At 39.9% G+C, this 17,058-nt stretch overlaps 1 protein-coding gene across 1 annotated transcript; it reads left to right on the top strand.

Annotated features, from left to right (window-relative positions):
- The first annotated feature begins 12,241 nt into the window (after window positions 1–12,241).
- Window positions 12,242–17,048, top strand: LOC147861505 (uncharacterized). Its single transcript, XM_087322691.1, has 2 exons — window positions 12,242–15,157; window positions 16,187–17,048. The coding sequence occupies exons 1-2, from the start codon at window positions 12,268–12,270 to the stop codon at window positions 16,519–16,521; spliced, it is 3,225 nt and encodes a 1,074-aa protein (XP_087178817.1). The 5' UTR covers window positions 12,242–12,267; the 3' UTR covers window positions 16,522–17,048.
- The last annotated feature ends 10 nt before the right edge of the window (window positions 17,049–17,058 follow it).

Raw genomic sequence — 17,058 nt, 5'->3', positions numbered from 1 at the left:
CAAATGATGCGGGAATTGGAGGAATAAAAATATACATTGTTTGAGTACCTCCACGAGGTATAGACCGGGAATGGTACCAACTGTCATGGTGACACTCACATGATGCCTTGAAACTTCCGGTAAGCTCCCGGTAAGCTTCCTGAGCTTAACACGGCCTTGGTCGAAGCTTACCGGGAATTGGACAAGACGACCCGCGCAACATTTTAGCAAGCAACATCAAATGATGCGAGAATTGGAGGAATAAAAATATACATTGTTTGAGTACCTCCACAAGGTGCAGACCGGGAACGGTACCAATTGTCATGGTGACACTCACATGATGCCTTCAAAGGATTTAAACCCACAACCTTATTATACACATGTCAAATCCTTAACCATTGTAATAATATGTTTATATGTATTTAGAATATATTTAATCTAATATCATAAAAATATTCTAGATTACTCTACATTCCAAAATTTCCTAGAATATTCTAGAGTATTCTATATTCTAGAATCTTCTAGAATACTCTATAGGGACTTATAAATAGGGATGTATTAATCATCCCAAAACCAAATTGGTTCAACGCCATTCTAGAGCTCCTTGTTGCCTACTCTTTGTAATCCATCTTATAGTGTAATATAATACTTTCCTTTTCAATTCTCTCTCTGTGTGTCTTAATACTATCACCCTCTCTCTCTCTCTCTCTCTCTCTCTCTCTCTCTCTCTCTCTCTCTCTCTCTCTCTCTCCACCAACAAGAGCTAGAAGAGAAGAAGAATCAGATCCTCCGACAGTACGAACAACACGCGGAGCTAATGGAGGCGAAGGTTGCCAAACTAAGCACCTCATACCAACTCCGGACAGCTCAGCTCGAACTCAACGCTGAGACTACTAAAGCGGCAATGAACACTCTATGTGTCAAGTATGAAATGGGCGAAGAGCGGGTGAAGTCATTGATTGCAAAACATCGATAGAAGTTGAACCAAAAGGTCGAAGAGGCACTCGCTCGAGGTTGGAAAGAGTGGTCGACTCAAACAACCGAGTTACAAATATTCTGAACAGATGAAGAGAACCGAAAAAAGGAGGGTCGTGGATTCTATAAAATGGATGAGAATAGTATTCAGGTGCTCTGAGAGGACCTCACTTAGGAGTTCCACATTTTGGCTCAGATGTGCATACCACATCAATCAGAACCCTCCTTGAGGAATTCAACGATGATAAACTCCTCCTCACCATTGAAGCGGATAGGTACGAACGCAAGTGCCTCTAGGCCGTGAAGGAAGAATTAGCCTCGGCACAAGCATCAGCAGAAGTGTTGTTCGAAAGTGCAACACAAGAGCCGAAAGTAGAAGATGTGACGCGCCCGGACTAGGAGATCGAACCTGTGGTCGAACAAAACACGGAGCCAAAGCAGGAGGAAGTGGCTCCAGAAGCTATGCCGGCGGTTGCAGACCAACAACTAGGTCTATCGACCGAGCTCCACCCAGACGAGCCGAAACCGGAGGAGGGCATTTAGGCAATTTTGGAAGAATAATAGTATCATAGACTATTTTTTCAATTCTTTCATTTCGGATGGCAATAATTTCAATTTTTCGATGTCGATTTCTTTGGTTGATTTTTTTGGGTTCGACGTGGAAGGCACTGTCCCACGGGCGAGCCAAGTGTTAACCGTTGGACAATAAGACAAAGGTGTGATTCAAAGGATTGTAAAAGTAAAGTGTGAAAGGGGATGAGTAGGTCAAGTGTGAAAAGATAAAATAAGTTATGCACTAGTAGCCGCGGGGAAAAGTAACCGAAATACAAGCAGCCGTAAACATAGGCCGCGAAACAGGAGAGAGTAGTTGGAACGCGCTGATGAAGGAGAAAGCTGTATAAATCGTGAAGTGGCGAAAACAGGGGGCAAAAGGGGATACAGAAGATATATCTAATTCGAGCCAGAGTGATTGAGCCTAGAAATCTAAATCTGTATTGAGAGAGTGAGCGATACCGATTTTAATCGGTTTGTACTACCATTGTATTATCTATTCAATAATCAATTACGTATACTTTTTGGATCCATCTAGTCTCATTTTCAATTCCATTTCCAATTGTGTTATCTATTCTGTAAGTCATGAGTATGAATCGGTTGTAGCCGATTCTCGGAGTGTCCAAACATGAAGGGTGTAACGTTTCGGCCCCTACTCGGCCCTACCTTAGTCCCTTACACAACCACGATTCCCTAACCCGATTACTCAGGAGGAGTAATCGAAGGTGTTCCCCAAGAAAGGAGTAACATCATGATCAAAGACCTCATGACCTCTCTACATTGATAACAAGATGTCGCCATGAGCACCTCCAAAAATACCACATCCATTGGGCCAAATAGTGTCCATCTATGTTGAGTCGACATTGGTTATGACCATGCTCCTCGAAACACCACAAACACCAAAATCAATTTTGGAGCAAGCTAAGAGAAAATGTTAAAGACTTCTTTAGCCACAAAGCAAATGTTCTACTCTTAGACTATAGACACGCTTTGTTGCCATGACATTGATGGCAAGCGACAAGTTGCCCCTCTTCATGATATACTCCACAAGAGGACAATGAATCGCCCACCGTTCATGACCTTTTTCCCCACCCACTCCTAGCTCTATTTTTAGAAGGGATGATGTTGCTTCACTACACCATATCCTAGAACCTTGACTACACCAATCTTGTTGACCCTAACACCTATGAATGCCAACAGACATACTCATGTTACATGATGTGAGTAGAAGGTCAAGCAAAACTATGATGGTACCATCGATTGACATAAGGTTCGCGCATAACAAAAGAATATGCACATATGGTTGATATCTTCACCAAGGACCTTTTGGTACATACCAGTTCAAAGCGATCCTAGCTTGTAATTTGGTTTCTGCCCTATTGATTCATTGAGAATAAGGTTTGAAAAACAAGCTCAACATGATAACGTATGAACACATACTTAGTGGTCATAAGAATTAAAATTGTAGCTAACATGGAATATTGTAACAAAAATGTCATATGGATGAATATGTAACTAGTAAGTCATATCCAATGGGAGAGTATGTAATTGGCATGCACATAATGGGAGAATATTCTTTATCCCACTACCTCTAATGTTGCTTGTCCTAGAGAGAGTGTTTTCTTTTTGGCCAGTTTCATTTTATTGTCGATCCATCCTTGTCAATACAATCTCTTGTGATTGTGTATATATCCCTCTCATCTCATCTTGATTATTTCTCACGGACACAAACATAACACATTTACATTGTTGTGTATCATAATTACACCTTCTAGCTCTAATTCTTTGCTTTTATGATGTTGCATACTTGAATCTATGATCCACAAAAGTTGTTGGTAATTTTTAAAAGCGAACCGTGGATTAAGATTTTGTGAGTGAGTCAATGATATTATCCATTGTACACACCTTCAACAAATCTCAAATGAAGAGAAGACACACCAATGTCAATTTCATGTTGTTTGTGCATCCCATAGAGTCGAAATCGGACAAACGACAACGTTTGCATTACTCACTCCAATACACAACATTATTTTCACATTCCACTCACATATTGCATGATGATCATCGTCTCCTCACAATGCTTGTTATCCAAGTCTTCCGTTCAACCATAACCTATTCTTCTATGACAACTTTAGGTTTTGGTGTTCACCAAATCTAGCACTCAGAACATGTAAGAAGTTTCAAGTATCTAGGTTAGTGCTCTCATATCACACAAGACCAAAAACTAACCAAACAAAATCAATAGAAACATAGAGGCGCCAAAAAACGGTATCTTTCTTTTATAAGTGTGTGAAATGCCAATATACATATGTATACAAAACATTATGAAGATTTCCAAGCACAATAGCATATCCATTGATAACCCTTAATTATTTAATGTTCACACAAGTTCAGATTTCAAACTTTAGAGCTAAAAATAATCTTTGTTTCTTTGCGTGTTTGAGCTTAACATAAGTGACACATGTGTTACCTATAACATGTGATACCCAAGGGTTTGGCGAAATGCTAGAAGCTCAAGGGGAGGGAGACAAGGGGGCGTGTGTTATCGTCTTGCAGTTCAATGAAGTGGTCTCGAGTCTAGGAAACCAAGGTGAGGGGGTCAATGGGGGCGATAACAAGTTGAGTCCACGGGACTACACATGTTATCGTTCACATGCATAGTGTGTCTACGGATCGATGACACATGTTATTTATCATTCATAGGTAGTGTCTTCAAATCGACAAACACCTATGATTGCAGAGTGAAGACAAAGTATGTCTATGTATCGACGACACATGTTATCTATCATTCAAATGTAGTAGTCTCTATGGATCGATGAAACAGTGTTGGAGCCTCGAAGCTACGGTTTTTTGAGTGTGGCAGTGTGAAAAGGTGAGGAGGGAGAGAATCCATTCACATGGTAATGCCATGGCATCCATTGAACCTAGGGTTTGGGCCTACCCATCAATTTAACCCCCTTAGTTCCAACCCTAACCTAAACCCCAACCCCAACCCCAACCAAAGTGTTAACTACATATAACTAACTAACTCTTCACAATGTGAAACCTTTTATTTTGACATGTAAAATAGGGTGAAGAGCTTCCCATATGTACTAGGTCTTTTGTGGCTCTTAGTTGCAGGGTTTTTAAGTTTTAGGGTTTTTAAGTTTTAGGGGGGGTGTGGGGTTTAGGGTTGTTGATTTGTTAAGGCCTCAAGCTCTTCAATTAGAGAGCCTTTTTAAGTGTTCTGAACAATTAGGGTTTAGGGTTGTTGGTTTGTTAGGGCCTCAAGCTCTTGAATCAGAGAGCCTTTTGAAGTGTTCTGAACAATTAGGGATTGCTAAGGTTGAATCAGAGAGCCTTTTTAAGTGTTCTGAACAATTAGGGTTTGCTAAGGTTGAATCAGAGAGCCTTTTTAAGTGTTCTGAACAAAATTAGGGTTTGCTCAGGATTAATGGAGGAGGTTTCTGCCAATTCTGATGGGCCAGAGCCACATGGTCCCCTGTTCTTCTTATGTATTGTTGTGGGCGCCATAGCCATACCTTGGTATTTCTCTACTACTCTCTTCACTACATTTTATCTCGTGTTCCTGCCCATCATCGCCCTCCTCCTTGCCATCACAGTCCTCTCTAATCATTCACAGGAAGAAGAAGCAGAAGCAGAAGTAATCAAAGAAGACATATATGCAGGTAATTATGGCTTCTCTTCGCCTTCTTTCATGGATTTCTCCACAGATCAACCTCCATGGGGTGTTGTCTTTTTCCTCTTCCTTATCCTCTCCATGGTTTGGTACCATTCCTGTGTTATTAGCTCTTGGCATCCATCGCTTCATTAGATGCTTAATTTTGCCCCCAGCTTACCCCTTAATTATCCTCTTAACTACCCTCTAATCCCTCGCGTCTCCTCCAAATCCTGCCCTGAAGTATCCTTTAATTTTCCCTGTAATTTTCCTCTAACTACCCTCTAACCCCTGATGTCTCCCCCAAATTTTGCTCTTCAGTATCCTCTAATTTACCCTGTAATTATCCTCTTAACTACCTTTCTAACCTGGATGTCTCCTCTAAATTTTGACCCTGAACTATCCTCTAATTAACCCTGTAATTATCCTATAATGTACACTGTACTCACCCCCCTAATTAGCCTCCATGACCAGCATCTAATTGGTCACTATTTATCCTCTAAACAATCTTCAGCGTACCCTCTAATTGCCTGCATTCTTCTGATAGTCCTCCAATTCTCCTCTAACCATCCTCTAATTAGTCTCTAGTATGCTCTCTAATCACCCTCTAACCACCTTTTCACTTTACTCTAATTACCGTCTGGTTTCCCTAAATGCACCTGTTTCCTTCCGATTTCTCTCGAAAAATCCTCTGATTACCCTCTAATTATCCTCTGAGTATCTTCTGATTGCCCTTTAATTATCCTCTGAATGGCTTCTGATTACCCTCTTATTATTGCTTTAACCACCGTCTAATTACCCACTAATAGCCCTCTACTTGTTGCATTTCACTACCTACTTCCTACCCTCTAATCGCCTCCTCTAACTACCCGGTAATGATACTCTAATTATTCTATAAGTATCCTTAATTTTCCGCTAATATTAGCTCTTCTATATGGGCAATCGAACCATCCTCTAAATGTCTTCCAATTATCCTCTAATTTGCATCTAGTAAATCTGTAAGTAATCCTTACTTTACCCACCAAAATCAGTCTTTCTGTGTAGAACATAATCCAATCAATCTAGCTAGCCAAGCCCTGCTTTTTGAATTTTTCTGTGTGTGATCCAAAAAATCATAGCCCTTAATGAAGCTTTCTTTTTGCTCTCATTTCTCCATTTAAATAAAAATCTGTCCCAACATGAAGAGAGAGAGGTCTGCAGCCTTGTACTTTCTCAAAAATGTGATGATGATGAGGATCAATGGCTATTTTTGGCTTTCTTTGCAAGTAATGTTATATGGGTGGGGTTTTGGAGGTGTCTCTACATTTGGTTATGTGGAAAGGCTATGAAGTGGTGTGGTTTTTTTAGTTAAATAGCTATACTAGCTATGCTATGTGCTTAGAAATTGATCGTGTGCCATTCACGGGGTCCGAATATGAGCACCGCCATATCGATTCCATGCGCCGATTGTTAGTAGACATATCAACTCTATGTGCCCATTGTCAGTTGAGATCTTGACATATCAATTCCATGTGCCGATTGTTAGTAGACATATCAACTCTATGTGCCCATTGTTAGCAGAGAATCTCAACATATCGATTCCATGTGCCGATTTGGTAGTAGAGATCTCGACATATCGATTCCATGTGCCGATTTGGTAGTAGAGATCACAACATATCGATTCCATGTGCCAATTTGGTAGTAGATTTGGACATATCGACTCTATCATCTATGTGCCAATTGTTAGTAGATCTCGGCACATCGATTCCATGTGCCAAATTGGTAGTAGAGTCGGACATATCGATTCCATGTGCCGATTCAATTGTTAGTAGAGATCTTGACATATTGATTCCATGTGCCAATTTGGTTGTAGAACTCGACATATCAACTCTATGTTCCAAATTGTTAGTAAATCTCGACAATGCCTCGTCTTTGGCTGTCTTGCATATGTATTTTACATCCCCCTAGACATCATGTGCCACCCATCAGTTTCCTCGAGGATGTTATATCTTCTACCCATGTTCACGTTAAATAGGTTGTGATGGCTCGTAATTTCCTCTCTCATGTCTCTCTATGTACATACTACAGCTACAACTGCATTCTTTGGATAGATGTGCACACGCACTTTGGTCCATTCATTTCTATGACACCCTTGTGGATCTCGTGAATAAAATCTAGGTCATTTACTTGGATCGTGACTAGATGTTATCCTTGGTGCATTTACACGGCATGTTCAATGTCGAGAGAACGTAGTGTGTCCCACTATCTCTATCTTGTGTGTTGTGTAAGTTTTGTGCGCGTCTATGTTCATATTATGTCGGAATCTCCAACAGATTATCCGGACCCTTGGCATTTGGTAGGTTGTGCTCTTTCCACAATGTGAGGATGATCCTCATATGTTATTGCACTCTATATTTTATTTGAAAGGTTGTGAGTGGTTATGATTGATTGATGTACATATTCTCATGTGCCAACTATCACAACATTGGTAAGTTTTCGAATTCCAGACTTTCTATCATGTAACGAAAAGGCAATTTGTAGTTTTCAAGGACTCATGTGATGGGTGCAGGTTTTGGTCATATGCCACCTTTGAGAGAGTCAAGCCCCGCCTCGAACATTGATTCAAATGTTTGTTCCACCTTGGGGAATGGAGACCTTGTATTGTTAACTGTATTAGCAGCATAACTTCTAAAAAGATGAAAAAAATTCAACAGTGCGTCTATGTGCCCTAGGAAGGTGTGAAATGGTTTGTAAATTGTAAATACAACTTCCCATGCTCTTTACACACTAACTCATGTTATAACAAAATCCTCATTTTTTCATTGGTGGCTAATTTTACCTAAAGAGCCACTTGCACATCATAGATCCATCCCTTCTAAATTAGTGGAATGATTGTCAACTATTCATGTCCCATTGGGTTCCAACGGTTGGCTTACATGATTAAACGCTTGATGGTTGCAAGGGTTCTAGACACTCCCAATTATATAGAGTGGTTAAAACACCCTTGTTGTTAAGTCTTACAATATTATGTGTTTAATCTCTCATAATGTTATTTGGTTAGTCCACTGAAGAGAAGGGTAAATTCACCAGCAATGTCCCTTATTGGTTGTGTATTAACGATGCTCAAGTGATCAGCTTACCAAATTACCTATCGCCAATCGTAAATATGACAATTTTTGTGCATAAAATGAAACCGCAAAACTAAAAACACAAACATGTTCAGCAATCAATGCAATACCAAGTCCATTGTCAATGAACTTAACTTGGGAAATTGATCAATTGGTATTCTTTATTACTTAACTCGGGAAAAAGGTCATAACCATAAATAAGGTTCTAACGCAAGATCTTTGCTACACACCATCACGTATAGATGGAGTAATTTAAGTATTTTAACAAGGCAATATCCAATTTGATTTATTCACAATAAATTGCGAGATCAATTAATTGGAGATGTTTAAAGTTTCCTATATTATGTATCAACTCCAATGCTTTCACATTAAGTTTTAGTATCCGTCATCTTTTTGCTTTGTTGAAACAAACACTCCACCAAATTGATTCATGGCCGATTTAGATAACACAAAAATAAATGTGCAAGGCATGTTTCTTTGATTGGAATGCCTATACAGTTTGGACTTACATATAATCAATGTAACGAATACCAATAAGTAAATACTTACAGGAAATTTGAGTACTTTGAGGTAATAAATGGCAAGTAAATGAGGAGTAATGGTGACAATAAGATGTAGTAAGTTTTATCGTGTAGAATTGTAAAAGTTGTAACAAGTTTGTATGAAAAAAAGGCACTTGAGACAACAATTAATGGATTTATGTGTGAATGCATATTATACATTTAGTAGAGAGTTGGTAATGGTTCATTTAGGGCTTCAAAAGATTAAACCATTTCGTTCCATGAGTACATTACTTTTAGTTAGGAACTTTCGGCATATCTCAATTTGGATAGTTTGTTAGTTTAAACATTTGGATCATATATTCCAATGCAAGTTAAGGAATTTCATTCATCACTTGCATCCCCGACGATAACATTCAACCAATCTTTGAGGTCAACATTCTCCCATATTCACCATATTTGTTATGTTCAAGTGACTCGTGCATAAAATATGGTGTATAACATATCATCACATGGAACTAGGACTCAATAAATTTTTCAATCTATGTATCTCAATGACACCAAAGGATATGATTGGCTTCCCTAGAAAGGTTTCTTTCCATGTGAAGGGAATGTTGTGCCAACATGCCAATACCATGCATAAAATTCTAAGAACTATTGAAGGGCATATTGGTCCCAACCAAATCAAAGGGAATTATAGCCAAGAGTCTATTTATTCAAAGCCTTGGGTTGTTACGAAGGTACTATAAAGGTAATACTCAAAGTGGTGACATAATCTATTGGAACTCAGTGGAGATACTATTATTTATTTCTACCTCTAAATGTCCATGGAGGAAAATGTTTTCCACAAGAATGAACTTTAGGAAAGGGGAAGAGATAACAAAGAGACAAAGTGTATCACCTTCTTTGGGTGGTTGAGACAACATATTGCAAAGACCCTTCAAAATTTTCTCTAAACAATATTCATTATACTATATCTAATACTTAAGTAATTGTTTCGCATCAATAATAGTTGTTTTAAACATAAGATCATATTGACGGGAAGTACGAACTTGCAAGAGACACCATTCGCTTACATAAGTGAAATTTGAGCTTTATATCCTCTTAATTGGAAACACGCAATCATATCATTGTGCATGAAAAACACTACTATGATACTATAACGATACCATAGTGGAGTGGTATCATCGTTACATGGGTAGTGGAACATGTTGAATTGTCAATATGCATGGCAAACAATCCACCAAGGAAAGAATTTTAGCTTGGTTGAATAAATATTGCCTTCAACTTTCGTAAATATACTCTAACTCCTTGCCTACCATCAAATCAAAAGCATTGTGCATATCCCAATTATGATGTAATCCTTGATATCTCAAAATGTGGAAAATGATATCCATCTTTGATATTGGGTTGAGTTATGTGAATTGTACAAAGGTCCACAATCTTGATTCTTGATATCAAATAACAATGTGACAAAAGCTTGCCCAAATCTGAGAAATGTAATCCCAAATTTGACTGGCAAGTACACATTGTTTGAAATGACGAGTACTATCTTCCACTCAAACAATGCAAAGAAACAATCCCCTATTGTTAGTCCATGTCTCTTTAAAGTTAATCCCAACAGTAAACCCCTAGTCAATACTCTCGAAACAAAGACTTTGAAGATGTCTTAAAATTGTGTCCATCTCATCCTCCATGATATTCACATCCAGATCATGATTAAACGACAAGTGCACAATATATCCAACCACATCATAAAACTCATTGCATGCTCTATTCGCCTCTTTAGTCATAAACAATTGTAAGCCAAACTACTTCTTAAAGTAATGAACACATATTGCAATTGTTGTAACAAGGTCCATTGCGACATTTTCTCCTTGCTTCATGTGTACCACATTATATCGAGCATATCCAAGATGTAATGCAAAAAAAAAAACGAGATTGACATTGATTATCTATAAGCCCATCCTTGAGTTGTATCTTATAAGGCACGGCAATAGGTTTTTAGTTGCAATAAATAAGAGAATGACTTTGCAATTTGCTAGAATCCTTAAGAGAGATCCATGTGAGTGGGTCCTCTTCATCTCTTACTTTAGGCTCATCTTAATCCTATCATTTTGGAGTTCCCATCAGTGCTCCAAATTTGACATATGAGTGCATGTAATTCCAGTTTGCATCCCACATCCGACTTTGGTAGGGACAAATTTCATTAATATAAAAAGTTGATATGGATTGCAAGATAGTGATGTGAATCATGATAACTTCCACAAGTACAATGTTTGTGGTCAACGATATTCGTGCTTTTGGAGTTAGAATCGCCACATATGGGGTCACTTCTTTTTGCTTATTGGTATTCTTGTGTCTACGGGGTCAAGGATTTTCCCACATCTTTGAAATCTTGGTACAACTCTCTTGTTATGGAAATCTGATTTCTTGTTATTGAGATTCTTCTCTTACGATAAAAAAGGTTTGGCTATATTTTGCCTGAATCAAAAGCACAATCACCATAGTAAGGACAAACACAAAAGATGTTGAGAAGAGCTCTAATCTAAGGCACTCTTGTTTCTGCACACAAGCGCGCACACGAAAGTGCGCTGAGACAACAAGAAGACCGCATGTGGTGTGTCTGACACTTCAGACTAGAAGACACTCCCGACTAAAATGCTCAATTTGGTGTATCTGGAAAGTGTGTCGAGACGACGAGAAGACCGCATTTGGTGTGTCCGACACTTTGGACGAGAAGAGACTCCGGACTAAAAAGACTCGATTTGGTGTATCCCTACAACCTCTAGCAGCCTTTAAATGAAGTCAATGTTTTCATCAATCTTGGTGTGTGTGAGTAAGTGAATGTGTGTGTGTGTGTGGTGTACATAAATACATCATATACTTATGTACTGTACACATGCACAAGGTACATAGATATAGGCTTATAAGTTATAACCATAGATAGAAGGACCTACTCCATAGATAGATAGATAGATAGATAGAGAGAGATATAGAGAGGTAGAGATATATGTACATCCCACACTGCAGACATTAGAAGATATAGAGAGATGAAATTGATAGAGGAAGGTTCCATGAATTCTGTGCCTCCACTCAGATTTGAACACACAACCTATAATATATATATATACATATATGTATCATTATCTCTGTGTCTTTCTCCTTATTCATTTGCTTCCATGAATTTACTGCAGATGTATTATGTACATATTTCTTTGAAAGAAGCCCAAGGATCTAGACTGATAGGAAATGCTGCTCTCATCATGATCATCATCATAATCACCCTTTTCTAATCTCTTAATTACCTCATAATGAAGATAATTAGCCTATCATAATTATTACCCATTCTCTTAAATGCTCTCTCTCTCTCTCTCTCTCTCATGAGAAACAGAGCATCATCATGTAGAAGATACACTCATTTCTGGCTGTTCATCATCTCTCTCTCTCTCTCTCTCTCTCTCTCTCTCTCTCTCTCTCACTCTCTGCAGCTTTCATGGCTTCTTCTCCTTCCACCTCTTCTCTAACCCTAACCCTATTTTTCTCATTCCTCTGTTTCTCCTCATCTGTCTCTCCACTATCATCCTCACCGCCATTACCACCTCCATCTCTTCACCGAGAAGCATTAGCTCTTCTCTCCATGAAGCAATATCTGAGAGACGATCTCCACCGTCTCAACGATTGGTCATCATCGTCCACTGAGCAGATGAACCAAAGCTCCGCCATTAATCCTTGTTCTTGGACCGGAGTTTCTTGCTCCGCAGTACATCATAGTGATGACAACTTCCATAGTATCAATAGTCACAAGAGCAATGCAGTCTTTCTCTCAATAACTTCCATTGACCTTTCAAGCATGAACCTGTCTGGAACTCTGCAGTTCCAAGACTCCATGGAAGCTTCATCATCAAATCACTCTGCTTTTCCTAACCTGAAAAGTTTCTCTATTGCAGACAACAAAATCTCAAGTATTCTCCCACAGCAAGTCACCCGCTTCAAAAGCTTGAAATTCCTCAACGTATCAAACAATTATTTCATGGGAGCATTGCCAGGAAACATATCAAATCTGATGAACTTAGAGGTATTTGACGCGTTTAACAACAATTTTGATGGCAGCCTACCAATAGAGCTAACTCTGTGTTTGAACCTAAGACATTTAAATTTAGGCGGGAATTTCTTCTCGGGTCCAATCCATCCACAGTATGGGAATATGGAGAATTTGGAGTATTTGATGATGGCAGGAAACAATTTGTCCGGACATATCCCGCCTGAATTAGGAAATCTCCATAGTCTCAAGGCTCTGTTTCTTGGATACTACAATGTGTTTGATGGGTCCATCCCAATGGAACTCGGATCGATATACAATCTGGAAGTTCTGGATCTCTCTGAATCAGGATTGACTGGTATGATCCCTCCTTCATTAGGCTATCTATCTAAGCTCAACACTCTGTTTCTGCAAAACAATAGTTTTACCGGATCGATCCCCCCAAGCCTTGGACGGATGTCCAATCTCAAATCGCTCGATTTATCGAACAATTATCTGTCTGGAACGATTCCGATCGAGCTTTGTGACCTTATTGAGCTTGAATTACTTGGATTACTTTACAATCATATCCATGGATCGATCCCGGATTGCATAGGAAACCTCCCCAAGCTAGAGGTGCTCAAGCTATTCAATAACAACCTATCCGGACAGATTCCGGCACGACTCGGGCATGTGAATCCCCGCTTAAGGCAGCTTGATCTCTCTTACAATGCATTATCTGGTCCTATACCCCCACACCTTTGCCATGGAAAGAATCTGGAATGGTTGCTTCTGCTGGAGAATCGAATATCCGGCGAGATTCCTTCCACTCTAGGGTTTTGTGAATCGCTCACCAGGATCCGCCTTGGCAACAATGAGCTCTCTGGTTCGATTCCTACCGAATTCTTCTTCTTTCCGAGGTTGGACATATTAGAGCTATCCTCCAACAATCTCCAGGGATTAGCTCTCCCTGATTTCTCACATAATGTGTCTGTTGTGAGCATCATCAATCTCGCGAATAACCATCTCATCGGCCCATTACCTCAGTCCCTGGGCAACATGAGAGGCTTAGAGAAGCTTGATCTATCCAACAACAGGATCAATGGAACGATCCCAGCTCAAATTGGGCTTCTATCTGAACATTTGTCTACCGTGGACCTAAGCAGGAACCTGATCACGGGTGCACTGCCGGATGCCATCGTGCAATGCATACATCTCTCGGTACTGAATGTTTCAGGGAATGCACTTAGCGGTGAGATCCCAGCCCCGATTCAGGAAATGTCACAACTATCGGTGATCGATCTATCCTTCAACAACTTCTCAGGTGTGATCACTTCCTCCGTGGAAGGTGGGTCTAGGTTTACCGGAAACTTGTTGCGTGGGAACCCCCTCTTGTGTGGGGATTTGGTGTCGAGACCTTGTATCGGCAATGTGCCAATGGGCAATTCATCATTCGGTGATTCACAGGCATTAAGCATGAATGCAATGGCCAATGTAAAGGTTGTCGGAATCCCTCTACTTGTCTTCATGCTAGCATCTATGCTGATGTCTGTCGGGTTTCTATATGGTATCAGGAGCTCGAGCTCTTTCCGAGGAGCTCTGCATTCGACATGGTTTAATCTAAAGCAATCAGGCATCGATTCGTGCTGCTGCAAGAAGAAGAAGAGGCGGGCCTCATCAGGATGGAAGCTAGTGAAATTCGAGACCTTAGACTTCAAGATCGACCATGTTCTGTCCAGTATACAGGATGAGAACATAATAGGGCAAGGAGGGACTGGGACTGTGTACAAAGGAGTGATGCCTGGCGGCCGGATACTAGCCATAAAACGGCTCCCGGCTGCTTCGACCATAGACGCATCGGCTAGCATTTCTTCCCGAGAACGGCTTCTACATGATCATGGCTTCTCTGCAGAGGTCCAGACCTTAGCCAATGTGAGCCACCGGCACATTGTGAAGCTTCTGGGCTGGTGTTCGAATGCTCATGCAAACCTGCTCTTGTATGATTATATGCCTAATGGGAGCTTGGGAGAGCTATTGCATGGTCGAACTGATCATCCGCAATGCCATATTGTAAAATCAGAGATGGACATGGACATGGAGAGGAAGGTGAAGATGAAGATGAAAGAGATGGTGTTAGAGTCATGGCAGGCTAGGGTTAAGATTGCCTTGAGTGCAGCTGAGGGTTTAGCTTATCTTCATCATGATTGCTTTCCTCCTATCTTACATAGAGACGTGAAGCCTAACAATATATTGCTTGATTCGAGATGGGAGTCAAAGATAGCCGATTTCGGATTGGCTAAGCCTATGCTTGGAGCAGATGATTCCATGTCTGTGATTGCCGGTTCATATGGCTATCTAGCGCCAGGTAAAGGTTTACAAACTAGGGTTAAGGTTGTTTAATAAGATTATTTAGGGTTTAGGATTCAGGGTTTATGGTTATAGACTTATTTAGCAATTGTTTCCTTGGCATAATCATCATCAATTTCTTGTTCTATTTTAGGTTTAGGGACTAAGTCTCTCAGGCTTACTGGCCATTGGTCGCTGGATATGATCTCATAAATTTATTGCTCTTTTCTAGGTTTAGGGTTTATGAACTCACTATGCAGTGCTTGTTTCATATGATCTTGTCCACATCTTCCTGTTTTATAAATTTAGGGTTCATGAACTCACTATCTAGTGTTTGTTCCATACGATTTAGTCCATATCTTGCCGCTTTTAGATTTAGGGTTTAGAATAAATATCTATGATTTAGGGTTCGAATTTAAGAGCAAATGTTAATGGCTTGTGGATAACATGGTCTCAATCTATTTGCTATTTACGGGTTTCGGGATGAAGCTCACCAGATTTGGATTGCTGGAGATAATCTCGATATATTTCTCTTTAGTGTTTAGGGTTGTCACTAGCCATGGCTTGCTTTACCTTATCTCAATGTACTGCTCCTTTTTAGGGTAGACATGGACATGTTTAACTTTAGCTTCATATATTGCCCTTCTTTTTTTAGGGTTCACGGGTTCACTTCACTACATATACACCGATTGCTTTATCGATTGTCAATATAGTGTTAGGGTTTAAGGTCTTAGAACTTCTCTAGAGATGGCTCCATTCACCTAATCTTGTAGGGTTTAGGGTTCAGTAGTCATGGCTTCTTTGGTCTTATCTCTTTATTCTAAACGTTCTTATCTCAATGTACATTGATCATTGCTAGGGTTTAAGGCTCAGAAAACTATAGTCTTATCTCAATCTACGTTGATCAATGGCAAGGTTTAAGGTTCAATAATCATGGTCTTATCTCATATGTATGTATATCTATCTATGTACATATATATATACACATATCTATCTATCTATATATAGATATATATTCATCTTTCTGCCCTATTTGTTTGTTCTGCAGAGTATGCCTATACACTGAAAGTGAATGAGAAGAGTGATGTGTATAGCTATGGAGTGGTGCTTCTAGAGCTTCTGACCGGTAGGAAACCCATTGGGTCTGAGTATGGGGAGTGTGTGGACATCGTGAAATGGGCGCGCGGACAAGTTCACACTGAAGGCGGACGGGTGGCCATGCTCGACACCAGGATACGCCCATCCATCTCCAAGGACCCGAGCTCCCTCCAGTCAGCCATGGTTTTGCTCACGATTGCTATGAAATGTGTGGATGAGCAACCTGACAGAAGACCCTCTCTTCGCGACGTGCTTAAGGACCTTAGATGTGTTGACGAAAGGTAAAAATGGCTACTACGGTTAATGGTTCTTGTGACTAAGGTCAGTTGTCGCTACAAGTCACACGATCTTTTGATCAAAAGTCTAGGCATGCCCAACTAGTACCATCTTGTGAGCCCCAATCCCCGACACTTTTAGTTGAGTATTAAGAGCCAAACCCAAGGAAGCAGAACTCGACGATAAGCTTTTCATCTGCCCCCCAACTTAAGCTTGTTGGTGTGCAATAAAAAATAAGGTCTTCTGGTCACTTGGCAAAGTCAAGGTGTTGAAAATAGGGGGTCAATGGTTTTTTGGGTTTGCGATAATGGAGGTTAAAGACTAATCGATATTGTATTGTCAATGTCTTATCTAGTAAAGTCATGGGTGCGAGGTTGAGACTTGAGTGATTGTAAATACTGAGATCCATCTGCCTACATGATGTTTTTGTATGTCACTAGAAGAATTGTTTTTGATTGATGGGTTTAAACCCCATTGTAATGATGAGAGTTCTTTTTTGACCCCATTATTATTGATTAGCTTGCGATTGCTGATAATGCATTGGTC

This window comes from Azolla caroliniana, unplaced genomic scaffold (assembly GCF_043228905.1).
Source record: "Azolla caroliniana isolate FFs.n. ecotype wild unplaced genomic scaffold, voAzoCaro1.0.p SCAF_7, whole genome shotgun sequence".
In the NCBI taxonomy this organism is placed as follows: domain Eukaryota; kingdom Viridiplantae; phylum Streptophyta; class Polypodiopsida; order Salviniales; family Salviniaceae; genus Azolla; species Azolla caroliniana.
Note: the sequence above shows the minus strand (reverse complement) of the source record. Positions and strands in the feature narration are given on the sequence as shown.

What these genes read in the sequence shown, in the direction of transcription:
- LOC147861505 (XM_087322691.1), top strand. Translation starts at nt 12,268, where the DNA reads ATGGCTTCTTCTCCTTCCACCTCTTCTCTAACCCTAACCCTATTTTTC. An exon ending in ATATGGCTATCTAGCGCCAG is followed by an intron (nt 15,158 to 16,186) that starts GTAAAGGTTTAC and finishes TTTGTTCTGCAG; the next exon opens with AGTATGCCTATACACTGAAA.